This window comes from Daktulosphaira vitifoliae, unplaced genomic scaffold (assembly GCF_025091365.1).
Source record: "Daktulosphaira vitifoliae isolate Bord-2020 unplaced genomic scaffold, ASM2509136v1 Scaffold_4, whole genome shotgun sequence".
Taxonomy (NCBI): Eukaryota; Metazoa; Arthropoda; class Insecta; order Hemiptera; family Phylloxeridae; genus Daktulosphaira; species Daktulosphaira vitifoliae.
In genome coordinates, this window is record NW_026099575.1 from 37,430,866 (window position 1) to 37,447,229 (window position 16,364).

Sequence of the window (16,364 nt, forward strand, 5' to 3'; positions counted from 1 at the left end):
TAATATTTGTACCTGGCTGTTAATGAATTCTGATCGAATTTCACGTAAATATCCTATAGGTGCAATTAATTTGTTTGACAATTATTATATACACTGTTCCCTTTCTACATTGTGTTTTAAACATAACATTAACAATTTTTAATGTGGTTTTTCTCATAGCTAAGACCAAATGTAAAAAAAAGATAATATTCATTTATAAATATTTAATTATAATTAGTATAACTTCATTATTATTATTAAATTTTAAGAATTTATCTAATAAATAAAATTGTATGTGTATTGATTATTATTGAGAAAAATTTAATTTTAGTAGCTGTTGTATGTGCAATATAGATATATTGCTTTCTCTCTTGGTTATTCAAAATGAGATTTATCTTAGCAAATATTAACCCATTTTGATTGTTTTGTAATTATTCGTATTTCAATAAAGGTTGTAAAATTAAAAGAAAGAGTTTTTTTTTTCATTTTACTTGTCTTATTTTTGTTCCTTTCATTTTTATATATTAGTTTGCTTTAAAAAAATTATTATACTTTGGAATTACAATAAATTTAATGAATAAACTCAATTTATTGAAAAATACTTATAAAATGTACTATAAATTTCAAAAAATGAATTTTCATTTAAAGAAAAACAATTAACTAAATAAATGTACTGAATAAAATATACACAAAAATACTGCCCTACTAAAAAAAAAAAAATATGTAGTGATTCTTAATATCATTGTTCAACTGTTTTTGGGGTAGTAAAATTAGTGCTAAAATAATTGAAATTAATAAATGATAGTCTTATAAAAAGAACTAAGTTTGTTAGGTTTTCATTTAGGATTTACTTCAGTTTCTATGTAATTTTGTGGTATTAAAATGAACTTTGTATTCAAATTTGTTTATTAAAAGATATAATTAGAAATGCTAATGCATTTTAGTAAAAATCGCTATGTCAATTAATGAATAGGATTGGTTTATACAAATTTATTTTTCCAAGAAATATTTAGCCCACTTTTCAATAACCAGTTATTTCTTAAATTATTGTAGTACTAATGTACAAAAAATGGAACACAAATGACGAGGCTAAAATTTCTTTATTAATAGTAAGATTGAGACAAAAAATTTTAATATTAAATTGTAGCTATCTCAAAATCATTTCATAATAACTAATTTTTTTTTCTTTAATCCTTTATTTCCATTGAATCCCGAGAGATCTTTTCTGCTTTTTTGTTGGTTACAGTCTAACTCTTCAATTGCTTTATTATCAATTAATCCAACTACAGGCAAGTACTCTTCTTTCTTACAATTCTGTTTTTCAGGACAATCTTTTGCAAAATGAGTAACATCTTCACATAACCTATAAAATATTTATCATAAATAAATTTATCCAAGCAAAATTTTCAAGATTAATTAGGTAAATGTAAATATATTTTTTTTTTGAATTAAAATTAAACTATTTTAAAGGATTCAAAATATTCTAATAGCTATTAATCCATTTGTTTACATCTACTTTACTTCACTAAATGTCAGTTAAATAATATTTTATTATTTAAATTTTTAAATATTAATTTAGCTACTATTTCCTATCAGTTGTAATCAAGATTCAGGACTTCAAGCATTTATAAAATTTATTTTAATCACCCAAAAGTACATCAATGATTAACAGACATTCATATTTGATGACTCAACACTACTAAAATGTATAAATTAGAAAAATGATATATTTATTTAATGTATAAAAAATTAGGAAATTATGTTAAAAAAGGCATAGCAGTGGTCAGAAACCAAATTTAGCCACCCAACCAATACTATTTTTTTTCACAAATATCAATATTTTTTTAATAAAGTCAATTTTAAAAAATAGTAAAGTATAACAGAAGAGAAATTAAAAAAATATATATTGTCATGAACCAAAAAAATATATATTCTTGAGCGATTGATTTTTTTTAACATTTCAACAACTCAATTATTCGCTGAATAAAAATATAAAAAAAAAAATTTTGGCTACTTTTAGTTATATATTATAATTGATTTATTAGCTATATAATACGTTTTAAGTTTATCCCTTATGCCTTGTAAGGGTGTTAACTTGTTTTTTCAAATGGCAACATATATTTGAAATTAAATAACATATATGGTTTTTTTTTTTTTTGGTACATGACATTTGAACTTTTAATAAAACTTCATCCGTTTATTAAATATAATACTTTAAAGATTTGAATTTTTGTTTTATAATACATGTATAATATACGAGATATTATATATATCACAGGTCGCTAATTGGTGTATTTACAAATGTTAACTCCCAACATTATAAACTACCATTCTTTTAGGATATTGTGTATAATTCAAAATTTTGAAGCGTTATATCTAATAAATGAATAGTTATATTAAAATTTATTATCAAAAAAAACTAAACATTTACTTAATTCAAAATAAGTGATCGAATTTGAAAAAACTAGGCCAATATTCTTCCAAGACAAAAGGGATGAACTTAAAAAATATTACATAGCTCATAATTTGAGAGCGATATGAAAGTCATCCTATATAAAAAATTTGTATTTTGTGAGAAACTAAGTGAATTATAGTAGAAAAATCACCCTGTTTACCGGCATGCTCCTCCATTAGGATACAAGCCCATTGGATTGTCAGGACATTGACGTGATAGATGCCCTTCTTCATTGCATATAAAACATTTAGCATATTCAAGTTGATTAGAACTTGTGTTACGACACTCTTGTAGTTTATGTTCAGTAGAACCACACCTATAATGAATACATTGGTTATTCACAGATTTCTTTTATGATGAATATAGGCATTCAATTATTATAATACAAGAAATGAATTAAAAGAAACCGGATTTTTGTCTTTATAAAGTGTATGAAGTTTTATGGGAGTAAAAATTCATTCAACACTGAGTAAATTCATAGGAAAAATTATTTTTTGTATGTATTAGAATATTTTGTAGGTTAAATAATAATTATCTCAATTAAACATATTTTTATGTTTAATATTTTATAATATATAAACATAATATAATAACAATAAACATATTTTTAAACTTTTGGTTCATCAACGCGCTACTAAGCTATTTAATCAACACCCCTATTTTTTGTTATCTATATGATAGACTATCTTTCCGTGTTTCCATTTATCCAATATAAAATCATACTTTTTTTCATATCCCTTCACATCATATTTCCTATATGTATAATAATCCTTTACATATAATGTTCCATCTTGATAACAATACTTAGTTCTTGGACTTTATTACACAAACTATTTGTAAATTTTATGAACTATTTTAACATAATAGTATTTATTTATACATTTTTATAATTTTTTCTTTCTTTATAACTAGTTTGTTTAATCACTCATGTTAAATTATAATTTATAAAATACCGTTTATTGGTAGTATAAATAAATATATTAAGTTAGCTACCACTATTTTTTCAAAATTCTTTACTATTATAATATAAACAAAAGAACCTTACTTGAAACATACTCCTAAAGCAGTGTTGGATCCTAATTTAGGACACTGATTAAGCATGTGTCCTTGTTGACGACAATGAAAACACATTTTTTGCCTAAGCCTTGCTAATCTTTTTTCAGCACGTCGACGAAAAGGTAACAAGTGTGTCTTTAATTGATTTCTTGGTATACCCTGTTTAATTAACTTAGACTTTTGTAATCGTAATTCGGCAGCATCTTCTTTCAATACGCTGAATCCATCAAATTTTTCTACATTAGAAAATGATTTCTGTTTTTTGTCCTCTTTAAGCAAATGTATTTTAGAATCATCTTCAATTGAACTATTCAATTTATTTTTTTGTTTCATTTGTGACCATGGAGTAGCTTCTTCTGGTAATTTCTGATTAGATGATTTAGAACCTCGAGCTCTAGCAAATCTCGTCATTGTAATCTAATTAAAAATTGTCAGTTTAAACCTAAAACCAATATTTATAATAAATTTGTTATTAATAATAATATATCGTAGAAAAAATATTAATTATAAAATTTATTGCTAATATACCTTCAAATAACCAAATCTGTTTAAATATAATGAAATTATAATAGAAATATTAAATTAAATAATTTTTAAATGTATTACAAAATTACTAACCGCAAAATAAGACAATTAATTGATTCAACAATAATAAATAAAATCTTTTTAATTATGAACTCATGGTTACTTGTGATATCTCAGAATAATTAAGATTTTATCTATTCTGTGTTGATACTACAAAAACGAAATACTGTGAACATTTTCTAGTAATTGATATATTTGATTAACCATAGATAATTATATAATTATATTCATAGAGTATAACGGGATCGCACCTTTGCCACGAACTGATGATGCTCCGACATTTACATACTTCGACATTTGACAAAGTAGTAATTGTTACGAACATCTGGTACTCCGACCATCTGATTCATAGGTTACCAAAATTATGACGGATTTTACTCCGACATTAAATTTAAAAAATGAGATAGTAAAAACTCCGACATTATCGATAGTTTGATTATGCATCGAAAGTTATATTATATTTCGATTGCATTGTTAGTAATAGGGCGCATTGATCGTATATGTTGCAACGTCAGGGTCACGTGGCTACAGAAACACTACATTATTAAATTAATTATATTATTATTAATAATATTGTAAAATTTAAATTAAAATGTTCTATTCAATTAGCATTTATTTGCTACTATAGTTATTATACAATAATATACATTTTGCTTATTATTTTCTGGTACAATTACTCACATTTGACATATGTCATTAATACTCGAATGATAATAGTCATTCATTAAGTAACATAAAATGAATAGTGTTTAATACAAATGTACATTTTTGAAAAAGTTTTCTCTATTGTTAGAATATATATTTATCTTTGAGAATTTTATTTTTTAATTATCCAATAATTACAAAATATTTTCATCAAATCAAAAAACTGTTAGTTAACTGTTTTTTCAGTCGATCCACAAAATTTTATCTAACAGTAACTTATTTTTTAACATCTAAGAGATCCATTTGAAAACTAATTTTTCTATAACAAATATGTGCTGTAAAAATTGTCTTGTGCAATTTTATTAGTGATTAATTCCTAAGTGTGTAATATTAAAAAATAATAACTAATATAACACATAAAATTGTTTGTACAATATAAAATCATTCTTGGGGATGTCTGGATTTTTTCCTGTGCTGCATTAGGATATCTAAGTATAAAATAACACAGTATATCCAACTTCAATGCAGTAATTGTTGAACACATTTTTTTTAGTCTTATTACTTTCTGGAAGTTTCTTCCAATAGGTTTTTATAGACTCAGAAGAGTATGATTAATTTTTCTTTCAGCAATTTTAATTGAAAATTAATTACTAAAATTATTTTTAACTTATATTAAAAAAAATTAAAATAGTATTAAACTGTGTAAGTTTTGCTACAAGTCTAATATGAGTTATGCTAAGAATTAGTAAGTTTTGGTTATATATAAGTAGAATTAATTTTTTCTTATTTAAAAATTCTGTGTGTCATCTAAAATTAAAAATATATTAACTCATCGTTAAAAAAATTTAATTTTGTGACATGAGTTTTATAATCAATGTTAAATTATAAGTAAAACCATTATAATCTCCAGTGGTGCTCAAAAAAAAGTTAAAAATATTAAGGAGTAAAAAATTATTTATTTAAAGTTCTTTTTGTTTAAAATCTAATATACATTTATTGAAATCAGTTTAATATTTCCTTGAAAAAAATATCTGAATAGCCTTTCCTTTTTTTAATAATAATTAAATTTGTTGGACAATTTTCTCAGTGGTCCAGTGAGAAAAAAAATCTTAAATTTAATGAGGGCCTTCTGAGCCAGGCCGACACTGCGAAAAGATGATTATTTTGCCAATGTTTTCATCTCGTTAGCTTAACGCGTATCCTGCAAATACAAATGTATTGTTTTATAAATACAAAATGAAGTTTTTTTAAAAATTTGAATTAATTTTATATGTACTTTTTAGAATATGAAAGCATATTCCAAAAAAAATAAAAATTAATTTTCAAAATAAAATCACGTAATGTAATGTATTATGTTTTGTAAAAATGTATATATATATATATGTCCTATAAAAAAAGTTGTACAGTTTCAATATTACATTATTATATTTGATTTCCATTTAATGAGAAAAAATGAATAATTGTTTGATTATCAATCATGATTATAAATTAAAATATTTAACTCTATACGTATATTTGACAAAACTTCAAATAATCATAATGCAAATAAAAAAAAACTGAACCATTATTTAATGAATTGACTGCATATTTTTAATCGAGTTAGTTAAGTTTAAAACCAATTTACTTAGCAGAAGATTTTTGTAAGTTTATGATAAATCATAAACTATTGTCCACTGTTAACTTATAACTGCCTTGTGTTTACTTAATTTGACTAGAGCGTAGGAGTATTGCAACAAAATATTTGGGAACTCTAATTACATAATTTTTTACCTAATCTAAAAAAATATTTCTATACAACAAGAAATACAAATTAATTCATTTTCGGTATAGTCTATGGCAGAATTTTAGGAGACAAAGCCCCCTCAAGTCTCTCCAGATTGCGGTCAAATCCAAACTGGACTGAATTAATTTCGTTACCCACCTTTGAACAATGAAATGATATTAAATCATATTTTTGTTTGATTTCATATGAAACTAATTGTAATGACAGTTTTAGAGAATGGGATACCGAATATCTTTATAAACGCATCTGTTTAATAACGAATACTATCATCATAAAAACGTACCTCTATATTTTTTAACTAAACTAATTGAATGTTATAATATTAATGTGCTTACAATGTTATAATAAGCACTAATAAGGAGAGAAAAAAAAGATTTTAAGTCTGAAAATTGGAATCGCTCTTCTTTCCCCTCCAAAAAAAAATTTAAGGGCTCACACCAGTTATGTTACCTTTATATACCTATTTTATCAAAAGTCGGATACATTTCGGGGATCTTTATTGTAATAATTATTCGTTAATAGACAGTAATCAATTATAACGCTATTTTATTATATTAATTAATATTTATTAATTAGTGATAAGGGTTATATTTTTCCATCAGATAATATATTGCTACGATATTCATCTACTCCGAAATTTGATAATTTTTTAATCGATTTCCCGAATAATCGATATTCGGAGCTAATTTCATTCGGAGCAATCAATTAATAGTCCTATTCGGAGTATTCGTCGTCGTAGTAACATCCAAATTTTTGTAACCAGGTATTCGTAGTAATTGTTGTCGGAGTAAATGTATTCGGAGGATTTTTTTACAGTGTCGGAGTAAATGAATGTCGGGGCATCATCAGTTCGTGGCAATCTCCGGAACCCGAGTATAACAATATTAATATTAATATTACAGATACATAATAATAATACATCAATCGATTATTACAATATTTAGCTATTCAACAATAAGAAGTCATTGATAAAATTTAATTTTTTTCAATTTAAGCATATGCTCATAATGTTGATTATATCTATGTATACTAAGTCAAATATTTGACATTTAAATAATAACCTTTTACCCATTTGATATTTATCCTTTATTCTATAAAATCGATTGCTAAAAAAATTTAATCAGGCTTCCTATTCCTGTGTAGTTAAATAATAGATAATAAAAACTATTTATTATCAAATAGCGTGTAATACGAGTTACTCGGTAATCTTTGAAAATTTACAATAAGGATAAAAAAAACACCAATCTTAAGTAAGAATAAAACCTTGATTTTAACTTATGATTATCTTACTGTATTATAATTAACAAATAGTACTACTCAGTAAAACAAAATGACAGTTAAATTTTATATAATATATGGAGTAAATCATAGTCACTTTGTATTTTTTTATTTAATTTTTCAATATACATGCTAATTTTAATTATAAAATAGATTATAAAACTTAATAATATATACTAACATACATAAAGGTTTTCCAATATCTGCGTAGAACGGATAATTTATTGGCAACTTAATGGTTGATAAAACAGAAGTTCATAATCTGATTACTCAACAAAAAATATCTAACAAATCTAATGAAACCATAGGTAAATTAAAATAATGATAATTATATTATATTATTATAATTTTATATTTATAACTTTAGCTTCAGCAGCATTTTTAACATGTGTAGCAACTGGTGCTGGTATATTTGCATTTGCGTCTACTCTTGCATCAGCTCGAAAAACTGATCCAAACATGTTTGCCAAAGGACAAACTCCATCCTCAAATATAAGAGAAACTGGTGTACAGTTAGCTATTAGAGCTCTTAAATGGGGTTCTTTCTATGCAATTGGAGGTTGTGGATTGTTTTTCTTTGGCATTTGGAAAATGAGTGGTGCCAATGATGTAATTATAATAGTTTTAAACTTTTTATTAAGAAGACACCATACAAAAAATAAACAGTTATTATTATATTTTGTGCAACTTTATTTAAATGTATATAATGCCAGAGTCTCAAAATGTTGACAAAATTGTTAACAAGAAAATGACCTGTAATCTAGCATTTTTTTTTTTTTTTATATTAACATAATTTCTAGTATTTTATATTCTTTAATAAAATTCATTATATTTTGGTTTTCTTAATGTTCAATAAATTACTTTAGAGTTGCGTTATTATAATTTTAAAAACGCTAGATCACAGATCTAAAGTTTTTTTTATAGAATTTCTTCTTTATAATTTGGTGAAAAATCAAAGACTATAAGTAAATACAATTTGATAAGTTTTCTTACACATAACAATTTTTATGCAGAAAATTTCATTTTTTGTTATTTTAATGTCAATGTCTTTAACAAAGTGTATGTCATAGCTCATTTTCTTATGGATAACAAAAAAAATTACCTGAAAATAAAAGAACGGGAAATTTAAGAATTTTATTTGCCAGTATGACGTTCTTTTAACTATATCTTTAGTTTTAGAGCAAAAATGCTTTAGCCAATTTGATTAACTTTATAAGAGAATACTTTTAAAGATTAAAAATATTCACATGTTGTAGTTCCACATTTAAAAATATTTTGTTAATTAATTGAAAAATTTTAATCTCAAAATTATTCTACTATACAATGAAAAGTAATCTAAAATTTTCAATAAAAAAATTGGCTAAAACTACTGTTACCTGACACAAATATATAAAAGTTTTATAATACAAGTTAAATGAATGTATTGAAAATTTAGTTTTTGTTAAGCTATACCATTTTAAAATAAAAAACTAGTATAGTTATATTACAAATCGTAGAGAACACTAGTTTAAATTAAAGTCTGACAGATTAAAATTATAATCATAAAATCCTTTAATGTGATTGTCCTTAGAGTAAGTTAGACTATTCTGACCATCATTATAAATTATTTTAAATCAGAAAGAATTGAAATTTTTATTTATCATAGACAATTGGTAACTTGAATACATTTTTAGGGTCACTCCCCCAAAGTTTAACACAAGATAAAGACTCATGTCTAAAAAACCCTCCCAAAAAATTATTAATATTGAGCAAAATCTAAATCTTAGATAATAATTATTTTAAAGGAAGATTATTTTTTTAAATGGGGAATACTAACACTCTCATTATGACTATTACTGTACTGTTTATCCAAAAGTATAGGCATTTATATTTCAAAAAATTATTGATATAAAAAATAAAACAGTTTTACAAATAAATATAATTTTTTATTTTAGATTTAAGGGTCATTTACACCAAAAAAATAAATCATTAACACAAACTTTTTTTTCAACTTATTGTTTCTTACTTGAGATTTAATTTAATACATTTTTAATGAATTTAGTATTTCTAAACATTCCAACGTTAAATGTATCTATTCTTAGAAATTGGATTACACAAGTATAATAATGAATTTTTCAGTAGGTCAAGATCACAATATATTAAATTATTCTTATTTTTAAAGATTTCTATGGCCTCCCTCATATTAAGCCTTTTGTAATTATTTACTTTTTAATTAGTCTTGAAGTGGATTTTTGTGAAAGTTAATCATAAAAAAAAGTTGAGTTTGTTACCATAACTTTTAGCTCAATTTTGAAGTTTAAAACTGAAGTCATTAAATAGAACATTTTATGAGAATTAAAAAAATAGTATCTTTTAAATTAATATGCAGCCAGGAAATTTTATAAATACTATTTACAATATATTTATCCAAAAAGTTCAATTTATTTTTACATTTTTATTGTAATATATCACTTAAATAGAAATCATAGTAATCATTTTTAACTAACAATTTACTTTAACTAAAAAGCAATCAAAAAGTTATTAAAAAAATCTACTTAATTGAGCGTATTATAAAATTTGATTATATAAAATCATGTGAAACTAAAAATCATTTTTTTTTAGAAATGATATATAGAGCAACATTTTACAAACAAATTTGGAATATTATAAACTGGTAGTAACGCACACAAATAAAGTTAAAAAATTAATAAATTACAAAGTAAAATTATTTAATTTTTTTGTTGAGACCTATTATCATATTAAACTTATTTTGACAATAAATACTATAACAATATTAGAAATTAATGATTTTAATTGTCTATATGGAGTATATGGGCTAAGTAACTTTTTAATTGATAAAGTGGAATTTTTTTTCAAAATAATAACTTCAACTAGATACAAATTGTAATCATTTGATGTATGATTAAAAAAAGTAGGTCAAGTAATAGCTGAGATCATAAATGACAGCCACAAAAAAAAATCACATGGTAAAATAATTTTAATATGAATAATAAATTTCTTCTCACGAGAGAAGACTACAGTGATGGAGTTCTTGATATTCAACAAAGTTAATAATCTAAATGTAGCACTTGGGGTCGCGGCACAGTGTGAGAGTGGCAAAGTTGGAACTATCATAAAGAACCCTTCGATGCAAATCTGTAGTTGATGTTAAATATTAAGAAATTGGTGGATAATTTAAAAGCAAAATTCGAACAGATAAATTGCAAAAAAATCACCAAACGTTTGTCACATTCGTTTTTTGATAAAATTGGCAATTTAAACTGATTCAAATGTTAAAATTTATTTTTTCGACTTAAAAGAAAAAAAAAATTGAAATAACTTTAACATTATATTCTATGTCAATTAGATTTGTATAATATTCATGAAAATTAGTGTACCCCCTTATAAGGTATTTTAGAATACCTTATGTTAGATGCTTCAAACATTTTGCTCAATTTGTCTATCGACAGGATGATTAAAATATACCTTATACTTTAATTTTAAATTAAATGTTTTAGAATATTGTAATATGTAATAATATGATAGTTAGAGTATTCTTTTTTTTTTAAACCAGATTATTATTTTTTAATTGATAATTTACTTTTAAATATTTTCTCTTTAAATCATATCATTACTTATTTACAGTTGCATGAATTTAGAATGAAAATAGGCTCTCTATTACCGAGGCTTACACCAAAAGAACATTCTTCTAAAACAGAATTTGATGGTCTTTCTGATTTAATGACATATTTGGCTACAGATTATTCTGGTAAAAAAAAACCTGAAGATAAACAGGAATCAACCAATTAAAGATTTATTGTTATAATTGTAACATTTAATTTATTTGTGAATAATATATTTTAATAATGTTAAATTATAAATAAAACAAAAATTTACAAATTTAGCAATTGATATTAAGGGTACATTGTTTAATTAATAATACAATGAATTAATATATAAATTATATATTGAATATTCGTTTTAATTTAAATAAATGTATTTTAAGTCAAACATTATTTATTCATTTTAGATTATTTTAATGGTCTTAAATAAAATAAAAATATTTATATAAATATTACAACATTAATTTTTAATAATTACTATAAAAGATATAGAGACATTTTATATAATACTAAATTGTATAATTTTAAATTTACATTTTTTTTACATCCCATTTTTATTTGGTAATTAATATATACAACAGGGAATTGTGGACTATTTTAAGGCTGATTCTTTGAGATTATACAAATTTTGTACGTTAATTTTAAATGATTTTCATTAAATACTTTCCATTTTTTATGTTCCAACTTTAACAGTTCGCCATCTACCTCCACATCGACAGTTTCTTGCCCATCTATTTTCCCAGACTCTTATTGCTGCAGTTCTTGAAGAACCAGCTAACTGCATTTTTCCTTCACATCGATTGCATTGTTTTATTGTCAATGGGCATTTACCAATATAAACATTTCTAATTACATCATAATCATTGATATAATCTGAGTATTGTTTACCATTAGAAATAGTATCAATAGTAGGTGTAGTGTATCTCAAACAATCTGGTTCTTGCCCAAAAACCAGTTTTAAAGGTAAATGTTGATAATATAAAGCAGGTGATGCTACTTCATGAATTCCAGCAGCCACTGAAGAAATGGGTGTAATTATAACTTGACTTTGAAGTGTGTAACATTCATCAAATAACATATCATCATGATCTCCACAAAGTTGAACAAAGCGTGACAATATACGAAATGTTACAGAAAGAACATCAAGATTATCAATATTTTTAATAAAGACAGGAAGACAATTAGGTCTTAATAAACCCCAAATACGTATCATTACTAACAATTCCCGTATTGTATTAATAGCATATAAATCATTCAATAAATTATAACCAGCACTATCACGAAGTTCTGGTATCCTGACAATAACATTTAGAGCTAGCTGAGCTACCCATTGAATAAGTTGATGTAGGGATTGTAAAGTACTCGGTTCTACTGTAAAATCTTTCCCACCTAAGCTAGGTAAAATTTTATCTATGTCAACTATTGGCTCTTTAAGTACAGATACTAAACTTTCAGCTGGATCACGATCAGCCATTATATCACTCACACGTAATACATTTTTGAAAGCATTTGATATAGAGTGTAAAGTCATTAAGTGCATGAGATCTGATCTTTTTGATTGTGCTCCAGGCATCATTTTATAAAGGAAAGAACGAATACTTAAATATGTAGTATATTCTTTTTGCTGAAGTACTTGAGATTGTTTTTGAAAATTTTCAGTAAAACGATTACATACTGCTTCTAACATATTAGGTCTTAATGAAATTGCTAGGTCCCACCAATCAAGACCAGTTACTAAACAATATTCAAGTTGCATTGTAGCATAAGCAACAGTTAATGGTCCATTTAACTCGGCTACTGATAATAATTGAAACAAGTATAAATTACCCATATTATCACATACAACAAAAACATTTCCTAAGTAAGAAATGTCAAGATCTGAAAACTGAATATTAGAACTATGTTGTAAGCCAATTTTACCTATATTATCTTCACAATAACTACTAAGTTCAAATAAACATTGTTGGGTCAAGTCTCTCGATAGACAACAAACTTGATGATTACTAAAAGCGGCAACTATAAATTGACTGTTTGATGACTGATTATATGTTATTGACATTTTAGGTGTAGCCAATGCAGTTAACTGAGCACTAATAGTAAATGAACTCTTTTTTATCCAACAAACTGTAGGATGGTCTTCAGTAATTAGCTTTTTAAACACTTTATTAACAGGGTTAGTTTTTTTTACTAATTCCCAAGTTTCTATTATACACCCATTATTACTGTTACTACCAATGACGAGTGATTCGGAACCTTCCCGCTGTAAAAACTTAACATGGGATATAACTCTATCAATAGTCTCATTAAATGTCAAAAAAAAACTGGGTAGCCACTGTGATATTATGGTACAACTTTTTTCTTTCAAAAGCTTAACAGAAACTTCATAACAGTGAATAGGTGATCTCGGTCGCCCGTCTGAAGTTACAATAAGAAAATTTCCATTTTGTCTATAACTAATATCAACAACAGATATCCGATATCTGGCTACTGCTAAACTATTTGTGGCAGATATCATAGGTTCACCATTATCATTTATTAAAAGAGCAGCAATCATTCCAGTTGCAGAGATAACTAAACAACCTGGTAGACCTGTACCGCCCCAAACTCTCAATGAAGGTGTAAAACGTACATAATTAAATTTTTCAAAGTAATTTATGCTATCTGCTTTCTCATTGACGAGCATCAATTTTTTTCCTAGATGGAAAAATGTTCCTGCTATGATTGGTTCACCTCGAAAGTCTTTTGAACCTACTTGAACCCAATTTGTAAGATTATGATCATTACTACACGTCCATACCGAAACTATGCCATTTTTGTCACCAATTAACAATGAATAACCATACATATCCCATTCTAAAGTAGTAATTGTACAATTGTTAGACATTATTTTATGATATTTCCATGGTACATTAAGATCAGCTATGTAAACATGTGATCCCCAATTGATATTAACATGATCATCTAAATCAAAAGTTGTTACCCAAGCTACAACATTATTCGATGATATTTTAGCTAAACATTTGAAACACATATCTTCTTCCATTTGTTCATTTTGAAATTGAGTTTTCCATGCTTGTTTACGAAATATCGAATACACCAAATCCATTTTACCGGTCGGATGATTCGTAGAAACTTTAACATAAATTACATAATTGTTTCATATGACAAATTAATTTCATCTTCCACAATTATTTATTGTTGTAATAACTTTGAAATTATAGGAAAAAATAATAATTTTAACTCTTGTTGTTTGAGAAAAACTTCTACATTATTAAACGTAAACAAAAAAAATTCATCCGATTAATGTTATTAACTACTATCATGTTATATTAACAGAACAACACAATTTTCAACGCTGCCAATTTTCTCATTTTTATCACAAATAAGATAACCCAGATGGTGGACTATTTGATTTACTAATAACCTGCCTCAAATCAGTGATACCATGTATAAGGAATGAATTTATTGTATAGTACCTTTTACTATAATTATTGTATCAAATAATTGATTATGCGTGTATACATGAGAATCAATGCATATTAATGGAATTACAAAAAACAGCCAAAATTTCAATAGCTTCAATATATTATTTATTGATTAACTTTTTGACCTATCTTTAATCTAACCTAAATCAGTCTTTTTAACTCTATTGCAGATTAAATAATTCCATTTTATCTAAAAAAAAAATTACAAATTTAAAAATCGCTAATTTTCGAAATTTTTTCAATTTTAGCTTCATGCGAAGCTGAGAAGGTATTGGTTTTACTAAGATGTGTTTATTTTTTTATTTTTTTTTTTTTCTATCTGTTACCACTTTTTCTCAGCTCTCACCGAACCAATTTCTTTCAATGATACGTCAAAAGATCACAAATTGTATCTAGTCGAAGACATTACCCTCAAAAATTGAAAAAAATGCCCTCGTTCCCCGTAAATGGGGGAAACCTCCAAAAAAATTACGAATTTAAAAATCGCTAATTTTCGAAATTTTTTCAATTTTTTTTACTTAAAAGTGCCATAACTTTTTCAAAAATAAACATATCAAAATAATTCTTTTTTATATAGATGCATAATATCATTACCTTTCATTTGGTATATTTTTTTCATAAATTTAATCCTTAACCTGCCCACAAGGGGGGATTTAAAATGACAACTTTTTCACAAAAAATTAACTTTTTCAACTTAACTTTTGAAAATGTTCCGGAAGGTCTGACACTTTTATATATATCTTAAATTAAAGCTAATGTAATATACTTTATCGTGAAAAAAAAAAATTTCGGACTTTATTTTATCTTCACGGTGAAAATGGCTACCGAATGCTGTTATTGTGTGAAAATTTTCGATTTTATTTTTTACATTTTTTTAACTTTATAATGCTATGACATATTGAAAAGTGTATGGATCAACATTATTTTTTTATGAGAAATAATATTTTTTAATAATCCTTTTTTCATTCGACATACTTTATCTTAATTAGGATATTAATAATGAACTAGCAGATCATGTAGCTTTTGGAATAATCCACCAATTTTTTAAAATTAAACACTATCTAAAGATTTGCATCGAAGCGTTTTTTTTTTGATAGTGATTTTAATCACTGTCAGATATCATTATACTTGATCCATCTATACACGTCACCACTGTGCCGCGACCCACCTGTGCTGGGTTTTTTTACTATGATGTGCTTCTTTATTATTATTATAATTTTTTTTTTACTAAAAACTGCCATAACTTTTTTAAAAATGAACATATCAATATAATTTTTTTTTTATAGATGCTTGATGTCTTTACCTATTATTTAGTACATTTTTTTTATAAATTTAACCCTTTACCTGCCCACAGGAGGGGATATAAAATGACAATTTTTTTACGAAAAATTAACTTTTTCAACTTAACTTTTGAAAGTGTTCTGGAAATACTGATACTTTTATATATATCTTAAATTAAAGCTAATGTAATATACTTTATTATGGAAAAAAAAAAT

General features: G+C 24.9%; 3 protein-coding genes across 8 annotated transcripts; 1 reads left to right on the forward strand and 2 right to left on the reverse strand.

Moving 5' to 3' along the window:
- Positions 1 to 1,060: 1,060 nt before the first annotated feature.
- On the reverse strand, positions 1,061 to 7,668 carry LOC126905408 (zinc finger CCHC domain-containing protein 9-like). 4 transcript variants are annotated; one of them, XM_050685078.1, is made up of 4 exons: positions 7,572 to 7,668; positions 3,480 to 3,932; positions 2,595 to 2,750; positions 1,061 to 1,342 (listed from the first exon to the last, which is right to left on the reverse strand). In XM_050685078.1, the coding sequence occupies exons 2-4, from the start codon at positions 3,899 to 3,901 to the stop codon at positions 1,138 to 1,140; spliced, it is 783 nt and encodes a 260-aa protein (XP_050541035.1). In that variant the 5' UTR covers positions 3,902 to 3,932; positions 7,572 to 7,668; the 3' UTR covers positions 1,061 to 1,137. The 4 variants fall into 4 exon arrangements, with proteins under 4 accessions (XP_050541035.1, XP_050541036.1, XP_050541034.1 ...); XM_050685079.1 differs by lacking the exon at positions 7,572 to 7,668 and adding an exon at positions 4,327 to 4,636; XM_050685077.1 differs by lacking the exon at positions 7,572 to 7,668 and adding an exon at positions 4,109 to 4,318.
- On the forward strand, positions 7,134 to 11,672 carry LOC126905414 (transmembrane protein 242). 3 transcript variants are annotated; one of them, XM_050685087.1, is made up of 4 exons: positions 7,134 to 7,376; positions 7,973 to 8,089; positions 8,149 to 8,390; positions 11,406 to 11,672. In XM_050685087.1, exons 2-4 carry the CDS (start codon positions 8,017 to 8,019, stop codon positions 11,568 to 11,570), a joined length of 480 nt encoding a protein of 159 aa, XP_050541044.1. In that variant the 5' UTR covers positions 7,134 to 7,376; positions 7,973 to 8,016; the 3' UTR covers positions 11,571 to 11,672. The 3 variants fall into 3 exon arrangements, with proteins under 3 accessions (XP_050541044.1, XP_050541043.1, XP_050541045.1); XM_050685086.1 differs by lacking the exon at positions 7,134 to 7,376 and adding an exon at positions 7,613 to 7,753; XM_050685088.1 differs by lacking the exon at positions 7,134 to 7,376 and adding an exon at positions 7,614 to 7,753 and having other exon boundaries at positions 7,993 to 8,089.
- Positions 11,673 to 11,847: 175 nt separating this feature from the next.
- LOC126905390 (mediator of RNA polymerase II transcription subunit 16) lies at positions 11,848 to 14,711 on the reverse strand. The gene has a single exon (XM_050685037.1). The coding sequence runs from the start codon at positions 14,487 to 14,489 to the stop codon at positions 12,057 to 12,059; it is 2,433 nt and encodes an 810-aa protein (XP_050540994.1). The 5' UTR covers positions 14,490 to 14,711; the 3' UTR covers positions 11,848 to 12,056.
- Positions 14,712 to 16,364: the final 1,653 nt, after the last annotated feature.

Excerpts from the sequence above, each read along its gene's own strand:
- LOC126905390 (XM_050685037.1), bottom strand. The coding sequence starts at position 14,489 with ATGGATTTGGTGTATTCGATATTTCGTAAACAAGCATGGAAAACTCAA.
- LOC126905414 (XM_050685087.1), top strand. The coding sequence starts at position 8,017 with ATGGTTGATAAAACAGAAGTTCATAATCTGATTACTCAACAAAAAATA. Across the intron at positions 8,090-8,148 it reads CAAATCTAATGAAACCATAG|CTTCAGCAGCATTTTTAACA; the intron begins GTAAATTAAAAT and ends TTATAACTTTAG. Across the intron at positions 8,391-11,405 it reads AAATGAGTGGTGCCAATGAT|TTGCATGAATTTAGAATGAA; the intron begins GTAATTATAATA and ends ACTTATTTACAG.
- LOC126905408 (XM_050685078.1), bottom strand. The coding sequence starts at position 3,901 with ATGACGAGATTTGCTAGAGCTCGAGGTTCTAAATCATCTAATCAGAAA. Across the intron at positions 2,751-3,479 it reads GCTTTAGGAGTATGTTTCAA|GTGTGGTTCTACTGAACATA; the intron begins GTAAGGTTCTTT and ends TATTCATTATAG. Across the intron at positions 1,343-2,594 it reads CCTAATGGAGGAGCATGCCG|GTTATGTGAAGATGTTACTC; the intron begins GTAAACAGGGTG and ends AATATTTTATAG.